General features: G+C 56.4%; 8 protein-coding genes across 8 annotated transcripts; 6 read left to right on the forward strand and 2 right to left on the reverse strand.

Moving 5' to 3' along the window:
* Positions 1-154: 154 nt before the first annotated feature.
* Positions 155-2,143, forward strand: BDY17DRAFT_325285 (uncharacterized protein; the record flags this gene model as incomplete). Its single annotated transcript, XM_033737328.1, has 1 exon — positions 155-2,143. The coding sequence occupies one exon, from the start codon at positions 155-157 to the stop codon at positions 2,141-2,143; it is 1,989 nt and encodes a 662-aa protein (XP_033588341.1).
* A 133-nt stretch (positions 2,144-2,276) lies between these two features.
* Positions 2,277-3,733, forward strand: BDY17DRAFT_347038 (uncharacterized protein; the record flags this gene model as incomplete). Its single annotated transcript, XM_033738122.1, has 2 exons — positions 2,277-2,654; positions 3,435-3,733. The coding sequence occupies 2 exons, from the start codon at positions 2,277-2,279 to the stop codon at positions 3,591-3,593; spliced, it is 537 nt and encodes a 178-aa protein (XP_033588342.1). The 3' UTR covers positions 3,594-3,733.
* Positions 3,734-4,046: 313 nt separating this feature from the next.
* On the forward strand, positions 4,047-4,370 carry BDY17DRAFT_325287 (Tim10/DDP family zinc finger-domain-containing protein; the record flags this gene model as incomplete). The annotated part of the gene is made up of 2 exons (XM_033737329.1): positions 4,047-4,124; positions 4,179-4,370. 2 exons carry the CDS (start codon positions 4,047-4,049, stop codon positions 4,368-4,370), a joined length of 270 nt encoding a protein of 89 aa, XP_033588343.1.
* A 258-nt stretch (positions 4,371-4,628) lies between these two features.
* Positions 4,629-5,681, reverse strand: BDY17DRAFT_325288 (uncharacterized protein; the record flags this gene model as incomplete). Its single annotated transcript, XM_033737330.1, has 1 exon — positions 4,629-5,681. One exon carries the CDS (start codon positions 5,679-5,681, stop codon positions 4,629-4,631), a length of 1,053 nt encoding a protein of 350 aa, XP_033588344.1.
* A 334-nt stretch (positions 5,682-6,015) lies between these two features.
* BDY17DRAFT_299648 (SPOC like C-terminal domain-containing protein) lies at positions 6,016-8,381 on the forward strand. Its single transcript, XM_033733940.1, has one exon. It carries the CDS (start codon positions 6,198-6,200, stop codon positions 8,229-8,231), a length of 2,034 nt encoding a protein of 677 aa, XP_033588345.1. The 5' UTR covers positions 6,016-6,197; the 3' UTR covers positions 8,232-8,381.
* Positions 8,382-8,448: 67 nt separating this feature from the next.
* Positions 8,449-9,291, forward strand: BDY17DRAFT_325290 (uncharacterized protein; the record flags this gene model as incomplete). The annotated part of the gene is made up of 1 exon (XM_033737331.1): positions 8,449-9,291. The coding sequence occupies one exon, from the start codon at positions 8,449-8,451 to the stop codon at positions 9,289-9,291; it is 843 nt and encodes a 280-aa protein (XP_033588346.1).
* Positions 9,292-9,500: 209 nt separating this feature from the next.
* Positions 9,501-9,809, reverse strand: BDY17DRAFT_325291 (uncharacterized protein; the record flags this gene model as incomplete). The annotated part of the gene is made up of 1 exon (XM_033737332.1): positions 9,501-9,809. The coding sequence occupies one exon, from the start codon at positions 9,807-9,809 to the stop codon at positions 9,501-9,503; it is 309 nt and encodes a 102-aa protein (XP_033588347.1).
* Positions 9,810-9,854: 45 nt separating this feature from the next.
* BDY17DRAFT_299651 (phospholipid-transporting ATPase 1) lies at positions 9,855-14,520 on the forward strand. The gene is made up of 2 exons (XM_033733941.1): positions 9,855-14,195; positions 14,255-14,520. Exons 1-2 carry the CDS (start codon positions 10,300-10,302, stop codon positions 14,421-14,423), a joined length of 4,065 nt encoding a protein of 1,354 aa, XP_033588348.1. The 5' UTR covers positions 9,855-10,299; the 3' UTR covers positions 14,424-14,520.

Raw genomic sequence — 14,520 nt, forward strand, 5'->3', positions numbered from 1 at the left:
TAGTGCTACCTTGAAGATACCTGGTATGTCGTCTGCGGTTGCCGGAAACGGAAGGTGCGCACCCGCGAACCTTCCCCGGAATCCTTCAATAAATATCTCCACCTCAGTTCAACTTCACGCCACTTTCGCGCCATTACCACGCCGCAGACCGGCAATGCTTGCTCGCCGATTGTCGCGCGCAATCCGACACTCTACTGGCAATGCTCTCCACGACGCTTGCAGGCTCTGCACCTGCACCTGCGGCCGCACATTCTTCGCCCAGCCAGCAATTGGGGACCGACGAGGGCGACGCTCTTCCACTTACTCGCGGACGTACCGGCAAAGGCTGAAGAAACTGCCGGGAGGGGAAGCAATCGCAGCAGCCGACGAGCAGGCAAAAGCCCAGAAGGAAAAATATGAAAATCTGGTGCGAGATGGTCCGTCACAATACATCCAGAGCTGGCTGGAGTCACGCTCTGCACTTGGCCTTCTCGATGCTTCGTTGGGTGGGGCAATCAAATTCGCCAACGCATTCACGCGGCTCGCCGTTCCCGAACGTCCGGACCCGCAGAGCAAGTCCGAGGGTCTGGCGGTGGATACCGTGGCTTTCGAACGCTTGCGTGAGGAGACTGGCATGTCGGCGCTCGATTGCGAGTACCTCGCGAGCGCCCTGGCCGACGTAAGACTCGATGTGCCGGCCAAGAGGCTCATGTATACCCTGTCTGCGGTTGGCGTTGGCGCGGCCACGCTTCACATTGTAGAGCAATACCTGGTGGAAGCCAGGTATCGCCCGAATGTGCTTTCAAGGTCGGAGTTGGCGCCGGTTCGGCAGCATCTTCGAGACATGGCCGATGGAAAAATGCCGGGTCCAGGCGGCAGGCGCTTTGTTGCACAGGTATGCGAAGGACGCGTGCTGGTGACCACGGGCGATTATCGCAACGCGATCCGCCGCTGGGAAGCCGCAATGCCCGATGCAGTAGCCTACGCCAACGAAGACCTGGAACTCCGGAGCACAGAGATGAACTCTGCGTTGCGCGCGAACTTGGCGCCCTGGATTGAAATGGCAAACGTGTGTATGGCGCGCGGTGATGCCGTAAAGGCACGCGAAGCGGTGGCAATTGGCTGCCAAGTGGACGATCCCATTTCTCACTACGCCGCTGCGGTGCTCGAACGGAACACCGACGAAGGCCAGCACGTGGCCACCAGCGATTGGCTCTACCACATCACGAAAGCGGCCGCTTCCATCTATCCCAAAGCTACGCATGCCTTGGGGCTGTGGTACGCCACCAGCCAATGGAAATACATCGAAGACGAGCCGCCGGATCACATCAAGCCCACCCCCTTCGACTCTTACCCTGGCGAGAGCGACACCGACCGCTCTTCAGTTTTACAACGGCTTCTGACCGTCTTTGGACTGCGTGCGCCGGCAACCTCCATTCCCACTCCCGAGAAGGAAAAGGAAGGCCTCTTCCTCACCGCGGCGTTTCCGAGCGACCCTTACGGCCGCTGGAAAATGGGGATGCAATGGCTCGATATCAGCATGAAGACGTCGTACGCGCCTTCGTATCTCTTAGCCGCCGCCCTCTACTTGGAGAAGACTTTGTGGATGCCTGCTACCGCTCCCAAAGCAGCGCTGGAGCTCGGCGACGACCGCTACACCTATGCCTCGAAAGCCGACTACCAAACCGGCCGCAAGATTGACAGGCCCACGGAGCCAAGCGACGAATACGACGGACAAGAAGTCCCCAATCCCGGCTACAATCCGGAGAAAGCCAAAGAACTGATCCGCGAAGTCTTCTACGCCGCCGGCTCGCTTGCGGTCGAGAAGCATATCGTCAAAGGCCCCGGCGTCCAAAAGGCCAATTATTCGGCAGACGCAATGTTACACGACGACAACTTGCGCGACATCCAAGAAAATCACCGGAAATGGTTCCGGCTGGCCGAGGTGCGCGACATGTACGTCGACACAAAAAAATGGATCTGTGTCGATGACGCGATCGAGGACAAGCCGGTCGACATTGCTTTGAAGGCGCAGCAGATATGCGACGAGCAAGGGTGGGATATTTACGATTCGGAGGACCGGTTGTTGTACAAGTGCGGGATAGGAGGGAAGGTGAAGATGCCCAGAATTCAATGGGCTAGACCGAAGAGGCCTGGGTGGTGATTTGTGATGTAGCGTGGGAGGTCCCATGGGCCACTCAGGGGCTTGGTGATGGTCAAGCCGCTATCTACCTTGCGTTACCACCACAATGCCGCCGACTTGTTCGCCTGTCTGTTGCCTCCCGCAATCCATGAAAATGCCACAACTCACAAGCCTCCCCGACGAGCTGCTCTTCGCCATCTTCTCCCACTGCTTTCGTACCGTCTCGTCCGAAGCATCACCCGTGCACCCACCCTCCAACCCCCTATCCAACTACATCCTCACCCCCCGCCCTTACGCCCTCGCGCACGAAGCCTTCTTCGCAACCTACATCCCCGTCGTGCACATCACTCCAACCTCATTCGAATGGGACGAAGGCACTCTGCTCCACGATCTGTACAGCCCCGTATTCTCGCCTCGCGGCTCGCACAGAAGTGCATTGGCGGTTGTTGCGGAGGTCCGGAAGTTGCGGGTGGTGGTCAGGGTGGAAGATGAGAGGCAGGTGGGTACTGCTATTTATGAGACGCTGAGGGAGGTGAGGAGGTATCCTAAGTTGCGGGTCGTGGAGCTTGTTGGGGAGGGGCATGCGGTTGCTGCGGGAGAGATGCTTTGTGCTGTTGAAGAGGGGTTGTTGAGGAGTGAACACGTTGTGAGGGTGGTTGATACGGGATTCGTCTGAGACTATGTGTTAGGGGTATGTCTTGGAGGAAGTTGAAGACCACAATATGTTTGCACCTTCACCGAAGACTATCTCGCTGCGTCCAGTAATGGATCTGGACTGTTTGCAGAAGAACGAATGCGTCCATACGTTCACGATCGCGCGGCAGACGAGAAGTGTTTGCGTAAGAGCGCAAGCGTGACTTTCATCTGCGGTGATCGTTTGCTGCCGGGCCTTCGCTTTACGACTATGGGTACATAAACAGACACGCAGGCTCGTAAACACGTTGGAAGTCTCATTCGATCGATAACCCCACAGATCTTCGAAGTAGAATGAATACCACAGCCAAGGCAAGTCACGCAAAATTGCACTTCATCCGAGACGCGGGGGAAAGAGTATTAATGCAGGCGGCTGACAACAGAGCAGAGACGGGATAAGCCTACCAAACGTGTCCGCTTCGCCGTCAGCCCCGTGAGTTCTTCTGATGGCGACGATGCTGCATCTGAACGGATTAAATGGGAAGGGAATGTTCGTGAGCCGGTGCTATTCAGCCTGAGCTGGGTTCTCCCGGCACATCTCAATCCCATAGACATGCATTATCCGGAAGCAAGTTGAGATGTCCTTGTTGTTAAGATCACCGCGCTGACAGGTCCGAAGATTCCACCGAGCTCCGCCAAAGGGCCATTTGACAACTTCTTCGATTACGACACCAATCGCATCCAGACCGGCTTGAGCAGCTCTGAGGGGATTAAGGCTGTGAGACAGTATGCGATCACGATTCAAGGGAACAGTCAGACCTGGAAGACAGATGACTAGTTGTGCCGGCTCGAAGAAGGTCATGAGGAGTTGGGAGTGAAAGCCAGTGCTCTTCCGCAAATGGACGGCGAGTGGATGGTCTACCTGTTGACCTCTGTGAGTATCCTCCAGTGGAAAGGGATATGGAGGTGAAAGTGAAGTTGGTTTAGGTTGTTGCACAAAGTGTCGCTACAGGCCGCGGTATACCGGCGTCTGTAGGCGCAACTTGTGTAACAACCTGTGATTGGCTGGAGGAGTGCTGAGCCGCAACTCCAGACTTTTGAAGGTCGAGGGCATCAAAGACATCACTTTTAATTCTATCAATCCACCGAAGTCATTGAGTCCATCTCCCGTCTAATTGCACCGCCAATCTGAGCGGAATCAATCCAGCCATCACCCGTCTTTCACCGCCTCGTCATCCTCCTGCCATAGCGTTGGCGAAAATCGAACTGCATCCATCCACACTCCCTCAACATGGCAGACCCTAAACAGCAGATCCTTGACCAACTCCGACAACAAGCAGCTCTACAAAATGCGCGCGCGTTAGTCGAGGTGAATTGCCTCCGTTCCCACAACCGTGCGAGGGCTGCAAGCTAACCCTCGCAGAAACTGAATGAACACTGCTTCGAACGCTGCGTCCCTAAACCCGGCACCTCTCTGTCCTCGTCGGAGACCACATGCTATCAGAATTGCATGGAGAAATACATGGCGGCGTGGAATACGGTGTCAAAACAATATCTAGGGCAGATTCAGAAGGGAGTCGGCGGCGGGAGCGCAGGGGCTTTTGGGGGAATGTAGATGAGGTGGACTCCGGAGGATCAAGATTCGAGGTGCATGGCGCGGCGCTGGGAGGGCTTGATACATGAGGCATGGATGTGGAAAATGGTCGAGCTGGAATAAATGTACTACTCCATGACAGGCTCTGGGAAGAGGCCGTGTATTATAAGATAAGCCGAGATACCACACTCCGCCAACGCAACGCTATCATAGTAACAACGGATCGTATGACTCGCTATGTTAGTGCCTCATGAACTCCCAACAGGCTGGCAACCTGTATCATCTCTCCGTCAGAGTAGTGGGCGGTGGTGTTCCCTTCAACGGGGGAGGGTTGAAGGGGTTCCTTTGTCGCTCTTCGTACTGCTTGACAATGATACTGCAGCTGACCTCCTGACACAGCTTCTTCCTTCTCACGGGCGGCAGTAAGCCGGCGAACTCCAAGCCGGAAGCACGCTCGACAGCCTCAATCGGTACTTCAAAGTCCTGCAGCGGCTTGTCGTTGGGGATTGGTGCATTCGGCAAGACAAATGCAGCCATAGACACCTTGCCTCCCGTCTTGCCGTCTTCGCCGAACACCACCTTGTAGAAATGGGTGGGCACCGCGACATTGGGCGGGTGGCCGATAACTTCGTACGACACCTTCCACTTCCCATCAACGTCCCGTTTGGGAAGATACAGGGGCCCGGTGACAATGCGCACGGAAGGGTAAAAGGTGGTGAGGCGGCGGCAGAAGTCTTCCAAGTGCGCCCAATAGTCTCGATTGAAGCCTTCGCCGACTTGGGGACACATGTTGGACAGGGCGAAGGTGGCGTCCATGGCCTCTTGCGTCCATTTGGCATCGGCGGCGGGGACTTGATGTCCGCGATCGAAGCCGCTGCGTTGGTAATCGGTGAGCTTTGCTCGGAACTTCTCCGGGATGGACAGGTCCTCGGCGAAGACGGAGTGTCTCCTGTTGCCGTTGTTCAACATCAACGACGCGGGAGTGATATGTTCCGCGACCCAGTGAGGGTTTCTTCTCGCGCGGTCGAAGGATGAGGTCAAGGACGGGGCGGCGCGGAGGTCGGCCACAGGCCCGGGAAAGCCATACTGGAACACTCCAGACGGGTCCACAGGAGGCACGGCGGGGACGCCAGGATCGTCTCGGCGGATGGGCACCGGGGGAGGTGGTATTGTGCGGGTGGGATCGATCGGGGCGGTAGTGACTGTGGAGGAGACTGGGATGGTGTTGGTCTCGCGGCCTCTTCTTCCTCCGATGCCAAACAGGGCAGCTGTCGTTGCAGCTCCCACAGCGGCTGATGCGCCGGCGACGATGGCGAGAGTGAATTTCGACATGTTACCCGCAGACATGCAGGAGAGGAGGGCGGGAACGGAGATTATATGGTCGCCGGCGCGAGCGCCTACCTTGGGCGTTTGGTGAGGTGCAGGTGCTCACGGACAATCGAATTTGTGTCCCGCGCCTGGAGAAACGCGCGATGGAATGTGGGCCAATCAGTGAAGTCCGAGTGTCTGAAGATGACGGAGCAGCCCGAAGACGTTAAACGCCATCTCCATACAAACGACTGGACGATTCTGGATGAAAGTAAAGGTCAAGTCGCTTGAATTGCCCGCAGGCAGATTCGATCGTCACCACGCAAGTACACGTAGTGAAGATACCAAACGCGTCACCACGTGATCTACAGCCTGGCGATGAACCTGGCGGTCAGAAGTCGTGGAGCTGCCGCCTGATCTCGCGTCAGATTCGCGAGCGGATGAAATGACGGCAGCCATGACGCTGTTCACCTCTTCACACTGCACTTCACTGCAACGATCTCCACACCACACCCCCCCGAGCCTGACGGACAATGAAATATGGCTGATCTGCCATATCGGGACAAGATGGCGGACAATTCCAATCGCGCAGCTGAGGAGGAAGAGGATGAGGAGGATGAGGTGGTGGATGAATCAGGCTACAAGACCGTCAAGGACGCCGTCCTTTTCGCAATCGATGTTAGCAAGAGCATGCTCACCACTCCCGAGGACGCGGATCCGAAGAAACCCGATACCGGCCTGTCACCTACCATCGCTGCTTTAAAATGCGCCTACAGCTTGATGCAGCAACGCATCATCAGCAACCCCAATGACATGATGGGCATTCTCTTGTTTGGCACCAAGAAGAGCAAGTTTCAAGAAGGTGATGACGAGACTGGCAAGACTGGTCTCCAATACCCGCATTGCTACCTTCTCACCGACTTGGACGTGCCGGCTGCGGCTGATGTCAAACACCTCCGCAATCTTGTCAACGACGAAGGCGAAGCAACCGATCTGCTACGAGCCTCCGATCAGGAAGTTAGCATGGCCAATGTCTTGTTCTGTGCCAACCAGATCTTCACTACAAAAGCCCCCAATTTCTCCTCGCGCCGGTTGTTTCTGGTGACCGACAACGACTCTCCACATGCCACCAATCGCGATGCTCGTAACTCTGCCGCTGTCCGCGCGAAAGATCTCTACGACCTTGGCGTCACCATCGAGCTCTTTCCCATCTCTCATCCAGATCGTGGCTACACATTCGACAGAAGCAAATTCTACGACGACATAGTCTACTCCGCCATACCATCCGATCCTGATGCACCCGCGCCGCTGACAACCGACATCAAAGCCGCCAATGCTTCCGCTAAGGACGGCATCAGCTTGTTGCAGGCTTTGTTGTCCTCTGTCGCGTCTCGTGCTGCCCCGCGAAGAGCACTATTCAGCAGCGTCCCGTTCGAGATCGGCCCCGGGCTCAAAATTAGCGTCAAGGGCTTTATCCTTCTCAAGCGGCAGGAACCCAAGCGCACGTCATACATATACCTCCCGCCAGACAGCGAGAAGCCTCAGATCGCCGTGGGCAGTAGCACACTTATGGCTGAGGATACCGCACGCTCCGTTGAGAAGGTTGAGATTCGAAAGGCGTTCAAGTTCGGTGGCGAGACAGTCTCCTTCACAGAAGACGAGCTGTCCAAGATTCGAAACTTTGGTGATCCAGTCCTGCGGATCATCGGCTTCAAGCCCTTGAGCATGCTCCCGATTTGGGCCAATTACAAGCACAACACTTTCATCTACCCCTCGGAAGAAGACTTTGTGGGCTCGACCAGAGTATTTTCTGCGCTACAGCAAAAGCTGCTCAAGTCTCAAAAGTTCGGTCTAGCATGGTTTATACCACGCCGCAACGCCGTGCCTACCCTCGCCGCCGTGTACGCCGGTGCGGAGAGGATAAGCGACGCGGGTGATCAGGTGATGCCACCAGGTCTCTGGATCAAACCCTTGCCCTTTGCGGACGACATCCGGGAACCACCGGCCGAGATCGATCTCATCAAAGCCTCCGACGATTGCATCGACAAAATGCGCGTCGTTGTTCAGCAACTCCAGCTTCCCAAAGCAGTTTATGATCCTCAACGCTACCCGAACCCGAGTTTGCAGTGGTTCTACCGCATTCTGCAGGCTCTAGCCTTGGAGGAGGACCTTCCCGAGCAGCCCGAGGACAAAACGCTGCCGCGATGGAAGCAGATCCACAAACGCGCCGGACAGTACGTTGTGGAATTCGGGGAGGTACTGGACAAAGCTTTTGCGAGGTGGCAGAAGGATAGCGGGAGGAGTGGAGCGCCGGGGGTGAATGGTGGCGCGAAACGGAGTCAGCCTTTCGGTGCTTCTGGCAGTGCGCCGAAGAGGGTGAAGAAAGAGGGCGATGAGGATGCTGGGATCAGTGACGAGGATATGCGCGCGGCGTTTACCAAGAACGCGCTGAGTTCTTTTACTGTTGCTCACTTGAAGACGTGGTTGCAGGGCAAGGGGCTTAGCACGACGGGAAAGAAGCAGGATTTGATCGATGTGGTCACTGGGTGGTTTGAGACAAAGCGAGATGCGTGAATGTTTCGCGTTACCCCGGATTGCGAGATGTGCAGTATTAGCGACGGCGTTCGGAAGGGGTTTGAAGGGTTTGAGACGGGTGAAGAGTGAGATTGTTTGCCTTCACAACCCACCCTTCTTTGCGTGAAGTGAAGTTTGGAATGCAAAGCTGTTTAACACTTGTGAGAAACGCATATCCACTTTCTGTTCTCCTGCAACACAGCAAATTCGGCTCTTCATGGCGCAACGTCGACGCAACTTCCCCCTTGGGCCGTCTCCTTTGCCTCGCTCCGTCATTACCGCGGCCGATCTCTCGCCGTGTACACTGACGTTCATTCCGACGCCACGACTGGCCGACCCATCCTATCCACCGCTACAGCATGACCCCATCGATACACCGACATTCATTGGGATTCTGCGAGTCCAGGTCTCGAGAGGGAAGAAGACGACGGTGGGGATGAGAGCACTTGATCTGCGGGTCCGACGTGCTGTGTCGTTCGACAGGAGACTGGAGGAAGCAAGGAGGCGTGTAGAAGGCCGAGAACACGAGCATGGGGAGGTGGATGACGATGTTGGTGTTGAAGAGGTGGATGATGTGATGAATCTGGACGACGAAGGGGGGAATGGAGAGGGGATGGATGTCGACGGGGGGTACGGCGTGGCGAAAGCCGAGGTGCCGTTTGAAAGTGTGCGCGGGTTGACTTTGGGAGAGTCCGAGCCACGCCAAGGTGGGGTTGACCTCGCTATGGGCGCCACGGACTTTTTGGAGGATGGACCGACGGGGACAGAGGATACACCGGAGCCGGAAGAGAGGGCCGGTGAGAGTCGTCACGCCAATTCGAACCCGACTGCGGCGGAGGGTCGCGCTGCTGGTGTTAAGTCACGGCCGTGGGAAGCAGACTCTGCCGTCCGTAGCCACAAGCGCCAAAAGCGTGGCTGGGACGAGTGGGGAGATCCTGACGGAAGGCCAGGAACGGAAGGGGAGGAGGACGGTCACTACCGTGCCGTCGATGCTCCAGTTCAAGCTTCAGCAGACCAGCTGGCAGGGCGGAAGATGGCGCGTCCGACATCGCGTCTATGATAATGAAGCCAGATTGAGAGGAGAAGGTGGGATCAGTCGTCGACGGGGTGGGATTGCCGCTTCATGAATGCCAGAGTCAAGATGGTAAGCACTGGTTGATCTTGGCGGGCATGCTTCATGCTCACATTTGGAGGGAGTGGCTGACAGACATAGCTAAGGATGGCCGTAACGGTCCAAGGAGCCGCATCACTTGCCAGTGACTTGTCCGTTCAGTTCTCACCCTCTGCGCTGGCATCACCGCTGCCGTGGGCCTCCTGGAAGTGTGGAGGATCCTGCCACCATCCGGCAGCTTGGCAGATGGAGCGGAAAGTCGTCTTGTCCTGCATCGCGGTCGCAATTGCCAAATCGACGAGCAGGACAATGATCAGGCCTTGGCCGACCAGATATGCGTTTGTTGCCTGCGATTGAGGAGGGCCGCGCTGAAGGCCTAGAAAGGTGCGGCGCTGCGTGCTTCGACTCCGTGGCGGAGTGACGAACCGTCTCGCCGTCCAGGGTCGCCATATTCTTTGCAGAGGCATCTCGATTTGTACGCAGACGAATCCGAAACGATGAATTAAAGTGGAGGTGATGTTTCAAGATGAGAGGAGACACCAGCGAAGTGAAGTGAGAGCTTGCCCCTGGCGGGCTCGATTGGTGCTAGCGCCACCTGGGCCAACCTTATTTCAAGGTGCTGGGGATCCGTCAGGGCAGTGCAGCTTCAGGGCAACGTCAGCGGAGTGACAGCCAATTCGACACCCTTCTCCCCTCCTCAAACTACCTCGACGCCTTGACTGCGCATCATCATACAGACCTCCTCCGGCCACGCCAATTTCCCCCAGGACTGGTACTCGGCCGACGACCACCTCTCGGCGTATGACGACGACGAGCCAAGAGCTTGGATTACTGCCGAGACGACTCCCACCATCGCCCAAGCACACAGCCCCTTCGGCCCACGCGCGGTCAATGGTGGTGCAAGACAAGAGATAGCGGGCAGGCCAAGCATCTCATCCGTGCGGTCTGCCCTTCAACATGGCTCATAGACCCCCTCTCCCCCAGCAGAGGAGCGAGGACCTGCTAAACCTCGAAGACAACGATGGCCCTATCTACCACTCCGGCCAGTGGCCTCCCATGTCCGATGAAGAAATGCGGCATGATTATGATGATTCGGGCGAGAAGATGCCTCAGTCGAGAATAAGCACATCGCATGACCACTTTGTGGGAAGCGCACACTCTACAGACGCCTTGCCTGGCGGCCCCAGCTACCATACTGCCCTGCGCCCGCCCTTTGCAGAGACCAGCAGGGCCTATTCTCAGACGAGTGGACTCGGCAACTATCAGCGATACTCCGACGCGGACCACGACAACGATGCCTCTTCCGACGCCGGCGCATACTACGCGGCAGGAGGTGGCATAGACGAGGACAGCGTCCGCGACCTTCCCCTGCACAGCGGCAGAGGCCAACATCGGAGTCGAAACAGCATTCTCAGTATGGGCGGTGGCATTGCAGGTCGCGTCAAGAACGCCCTTGGCATGGGTCCAGACTATAGCGAGATGGACCTTCCCCTGACCGAGCAGCGCCTCCAGCGTGCTGAAAGCGGACCGAGCATTCCCGAGCACAAACCACGCACGACCCCCGGCTCAAGCTTCAAGTTCGGCCTTCCCAGCTTTCTCGGTGGTGGCAGAGTCGATCCCTCCACCCTGGGCCCTCGAATCATCCATCTCAACAACCCGCCCGCGAACGCGCAAAACAAATACGTCGACAATCACGTCAGTACTGCAAAGTACAACGTGGCCACATTTCTGCCCAAGTTCGTCTACGAACAGTTCAGCAAATACGCCAACGTCTTCTTCCTCTTCACCGCCATCCTCCAACAAATCCCCAACATCAGCCCGACGAACAGATACACCACCATCGTACCGCTAGGCATAGTCCTGGCCGTATCGGCAGGAAAGGAGATTATCGAAGATGGGCGGAGAAAGACACAAGACAAACAGTTGAACAGAAGCCCTGCACAGGTGCTGAGGGGCACGCGATTCGAGACGGTGCAATGGATCGATGTGAAGGTTGGTGATGTGTTGAGGGTGGAGAGCGAGGAACCCTTCCCTGCCGATCTGGTCTTGTTGGCGAGTTCGGAGCCCGAAGGCTTGTGCTACATCGAGACGGCCAATTTGGATGGCGAGACGAATCTCAAGATCAAGCAAGCAATTCCCGAAACCAGCACGATCGTTTCCGCCGCCGAGGTCGCACGCCTCGGTGGCAGGATCCGCAGCGAACAGCCCAACAGCAGTCTCTACACATACGAAGCGACACTGACGATGCAATCTGGCGGTGGAGAGAAGGAACTTCCTCTCGTACCAGACCAGTTACTTCTTCGAGGCGCCACGTTGCGCAACACCCCCTGGATCCATGGCGTCGTCGTCTTCACGGGCCACGAAACCAAGCTCATGCGCAATGCCACCGCCACCCCAATCAAACGCACCGGAGTGGAGAAACGAGTCAACACCCAGATCCTCATGCTGGGCGCCATCCTCATCATCCTCTCCATCATCTCAACCATCGGAGACTTGATCATCCGAGCGACGATCGGCCCCAACCTGTGGTACCTCGACTATCAATCCGTGAACTACGCAAAGCAATTCTTCTCCGATCTCTTCACCTACTGGATCCTCTACTCCAACCTGGTGCCCATTTCTCTCTTCGTCACCGTCGAAATCATCAAATACTACCAAGCCTTCCTCATATCCAGCGATCTCGACATATACTACGCCGAAACCGACACACCCGCGAATTGCAGGACGAGCAGTCTGGTGGAGGAGCTCGGCCAGGTGGAATACATCTTTTCGGACAAGACAGGCACGCTAACGAGGAACATGATGGAATTCCGACAGGCGAGCATCGGAGGCGTGCAATACGCTGATGACGTACCCGAGGATCGGAGAGTGCTGAGAGAAGAGGATGCGATCCTCAACTCCTCGATCTTCGATTTCAAAGGCATGGACGAGCACCGGAAGACTGACCGGATGGACAATGCGGAAAGGATTGACCTGTTTTGTCAATTGCTGGCCACCTGCCACACAGTCATCCCCGAGACGAATGCAGAGAAACCGGGCGAGATCAAATACCAGGCTGCATCTCCGGACGAGGGCGCACTTGTCGATGGTGCGGTGCAGCTGGGGTACAAGTTTGTGGCGAGAAAGCCGAAAGCCGTGCGGATCGTGTATGATGGGCAAGAGTGGGAGTACGAGCTGCTCGCGGTGTGTGAGTTCAACTCGACGAGGAAGAGGATGAGCTGTCTGTACCGCTGCCCTGATGGAAGGATTCGGTGCTTTTGTAAGGGTGCGGACACTGTCATTCTGGAGCGACTCGCGTTCAGAGACGAGATTGTGGAAAGAACGTTGCTGCATCTGGAAGAGTACGCGTCAGAGGGATTGAGGACGTTGTGCCTTGCTTCTCGCGAGGTTGAGGAGAACGAGTTCCGAGAGTGGTGGGACGTTTACAACACTGCGGCCACGACGGTCTCTGGCAACCGAGCAGAGGAGCTCGACAAAGCAGCCGAACTCATCGAAAGGGACTTTACACTCCTCGGTGCCACCGCGATTGAGGACAAATTGCAAGAAGGCGTGCCCGAAACCATCCACACGTTGCAAACGGCGGGGATCAAGGTTTGGGTGCTGACTGGTGACCGACAAGAAACCGCCATCAATATCGGCATGAGTTGTAAGCTGATCTCGGAAGACATGACACTCCTGGTTGTGAATGAAGAGGACAAAGAAGCGACAAGGCAGAACATTCAGAAGAAGCTGGACGCCATTCATTCTCAGAACGTCGGCAATGCCGAGATGGAAACGCTCGCGCTCGTGATTGATGGCAAGAGTCTGACATTTGCCCTGGAGAAGGACCTGGAGAAGATGTTTCTGGACCTTGCCGTCATGTGCAAGGCAGTGATCTGCTGCCGCGTGTCGCCTTTGCAGAAGGCACTCGTTGTCAAGCTGGTCAAGCGGCATCTCAAAGCGATCCTCCTCGCAATTGGCGATGGTGCAAACGACGTCTCCATGATCCAGGCTGCGCACATTGGCGTTGGTATCTCCGGGGTTGAAGGTCTACAAGCCGCCCGAAGCGCCGACGTCAGTATCGGACAGTTTCGCTACCTGCGGAAACTCCTGCTCGTGCACGGCGCTTGGTCTTATCAGCGAATCTCGAAGGTCATTCTCTACTTCTACTATAAAAACACCGCCATGTTCATCACGCAATTCTGGTATTCCTTCCAGAACGCCTTTTCCGGCGAGGTCATCTTCGAATCCTGGACGCTGTCCTTCTTCAACGTCATCTTCACCGTCATGCCGCCGTTTGTGCTGGGCATCTTCGATCAATTCGTCAACGCCAGGCTGCTGGATCGATATCCACAGCTGTACCAGCTGAGCCAGAAAGGAGTGTTCTTCCGGCAGCACAACTTCTGGAGCTGGGTGGCCAATGGCTTCTACCACTCCCTCATCCTGTACGGCGTCAGCGAACTCTTGTGGTGGAAGGATGGCATCAGGCCAAATGGCACCACCGCCGGCCATTGGGTCTGGGGAACGGCGCTCTACACCGCCGGCCTGATCACCGTCCTCGGCAAAGCAGCGCTCATCACCAACATCTGGACCAAGTATACCGTCATCGCCATCCCCGGCTCTCTGCTCGTCTGGGCCATCTTCCTGCCCGTCTACGCCACCGTCGCGCCGATGCTGAACTTCAGTGTCGAGTACAAGAATATCCTGGGCCCGTTGGTGACGGATCCGACGTTCTGGCTTATGGCGTTGGTGTTGCCCATGCTGTGTTTGCTGCGGGACTTTGCCTGGAAGTATGCGAAGCGGATGTACTATCCCCAGACGTACCATCACGTTCAGGAAATCCAAAAGTTCAATCTGCAAGACTACAGGCCACGGTATGTCTTCGTTCACAATCCCGCTGGGTATCCGGACACTTTGCTAACGTTTTTTCTAGGATGGAGCAGTTCCAAAAGGCGATTCGGAAAGTGAGGCAGGTGCAAAGGATGCGCAAGCAGCGCGGATTCGCCTTCTCGCAAGCCGACGAGTCACAGTCTCGTGTCCTGAACGCGTACGATACCACGAAAGAAAGAGGAAGATATGGCGAAATGGCGAGCGGGAGGTAAGGTTTGGCGGCGCGCCTTGGAAAGTGCGTTATGATATGTATGTATAGTGAGGCTCCGACAGTCCCAAGTCTAAGGCATGTATGCATTGGGTACGATC

This window comes from Neohortaea acidophila (genome assembly GCF_010093505.1).
Source record: "Neohortaea acidophila strain CBS 113389 unplaced genomic scaffold BDY17scaffold_7, whole genome shotgun sequence".
Lineage (NCBI taxonomy): Eukaryota > Fungi > Ascomycota > Dothideomycetes > Mycosphaerellales > Teratosphaeriaceae > Neohortaea > Neohortaea acidophila.

Coding starts and splice junctions, on each gene's coding strand:
- BDY17DRAFT_299648 (XM_033733940.1), top strand. CDS start 6,198: ATGGCTGATCTGCCATATCGGGACAAGATGGCGGACAATTCCAATCGC.
- BDY17DRAFT_299651 (XM_033733941.1), top strand. CDS start 10,300: ATGGCTCATAGACCCCCTCTCCCCCAGCAGAGGAGCGAGGACCTGCTA. Junction 14,196..14,254: donor CTGCAAGACTACAGGCCACG/GTATGTCTTCGT, acceptor CGTTTTTTCTAG/GATGGAGCAGTTCCAAAAGG.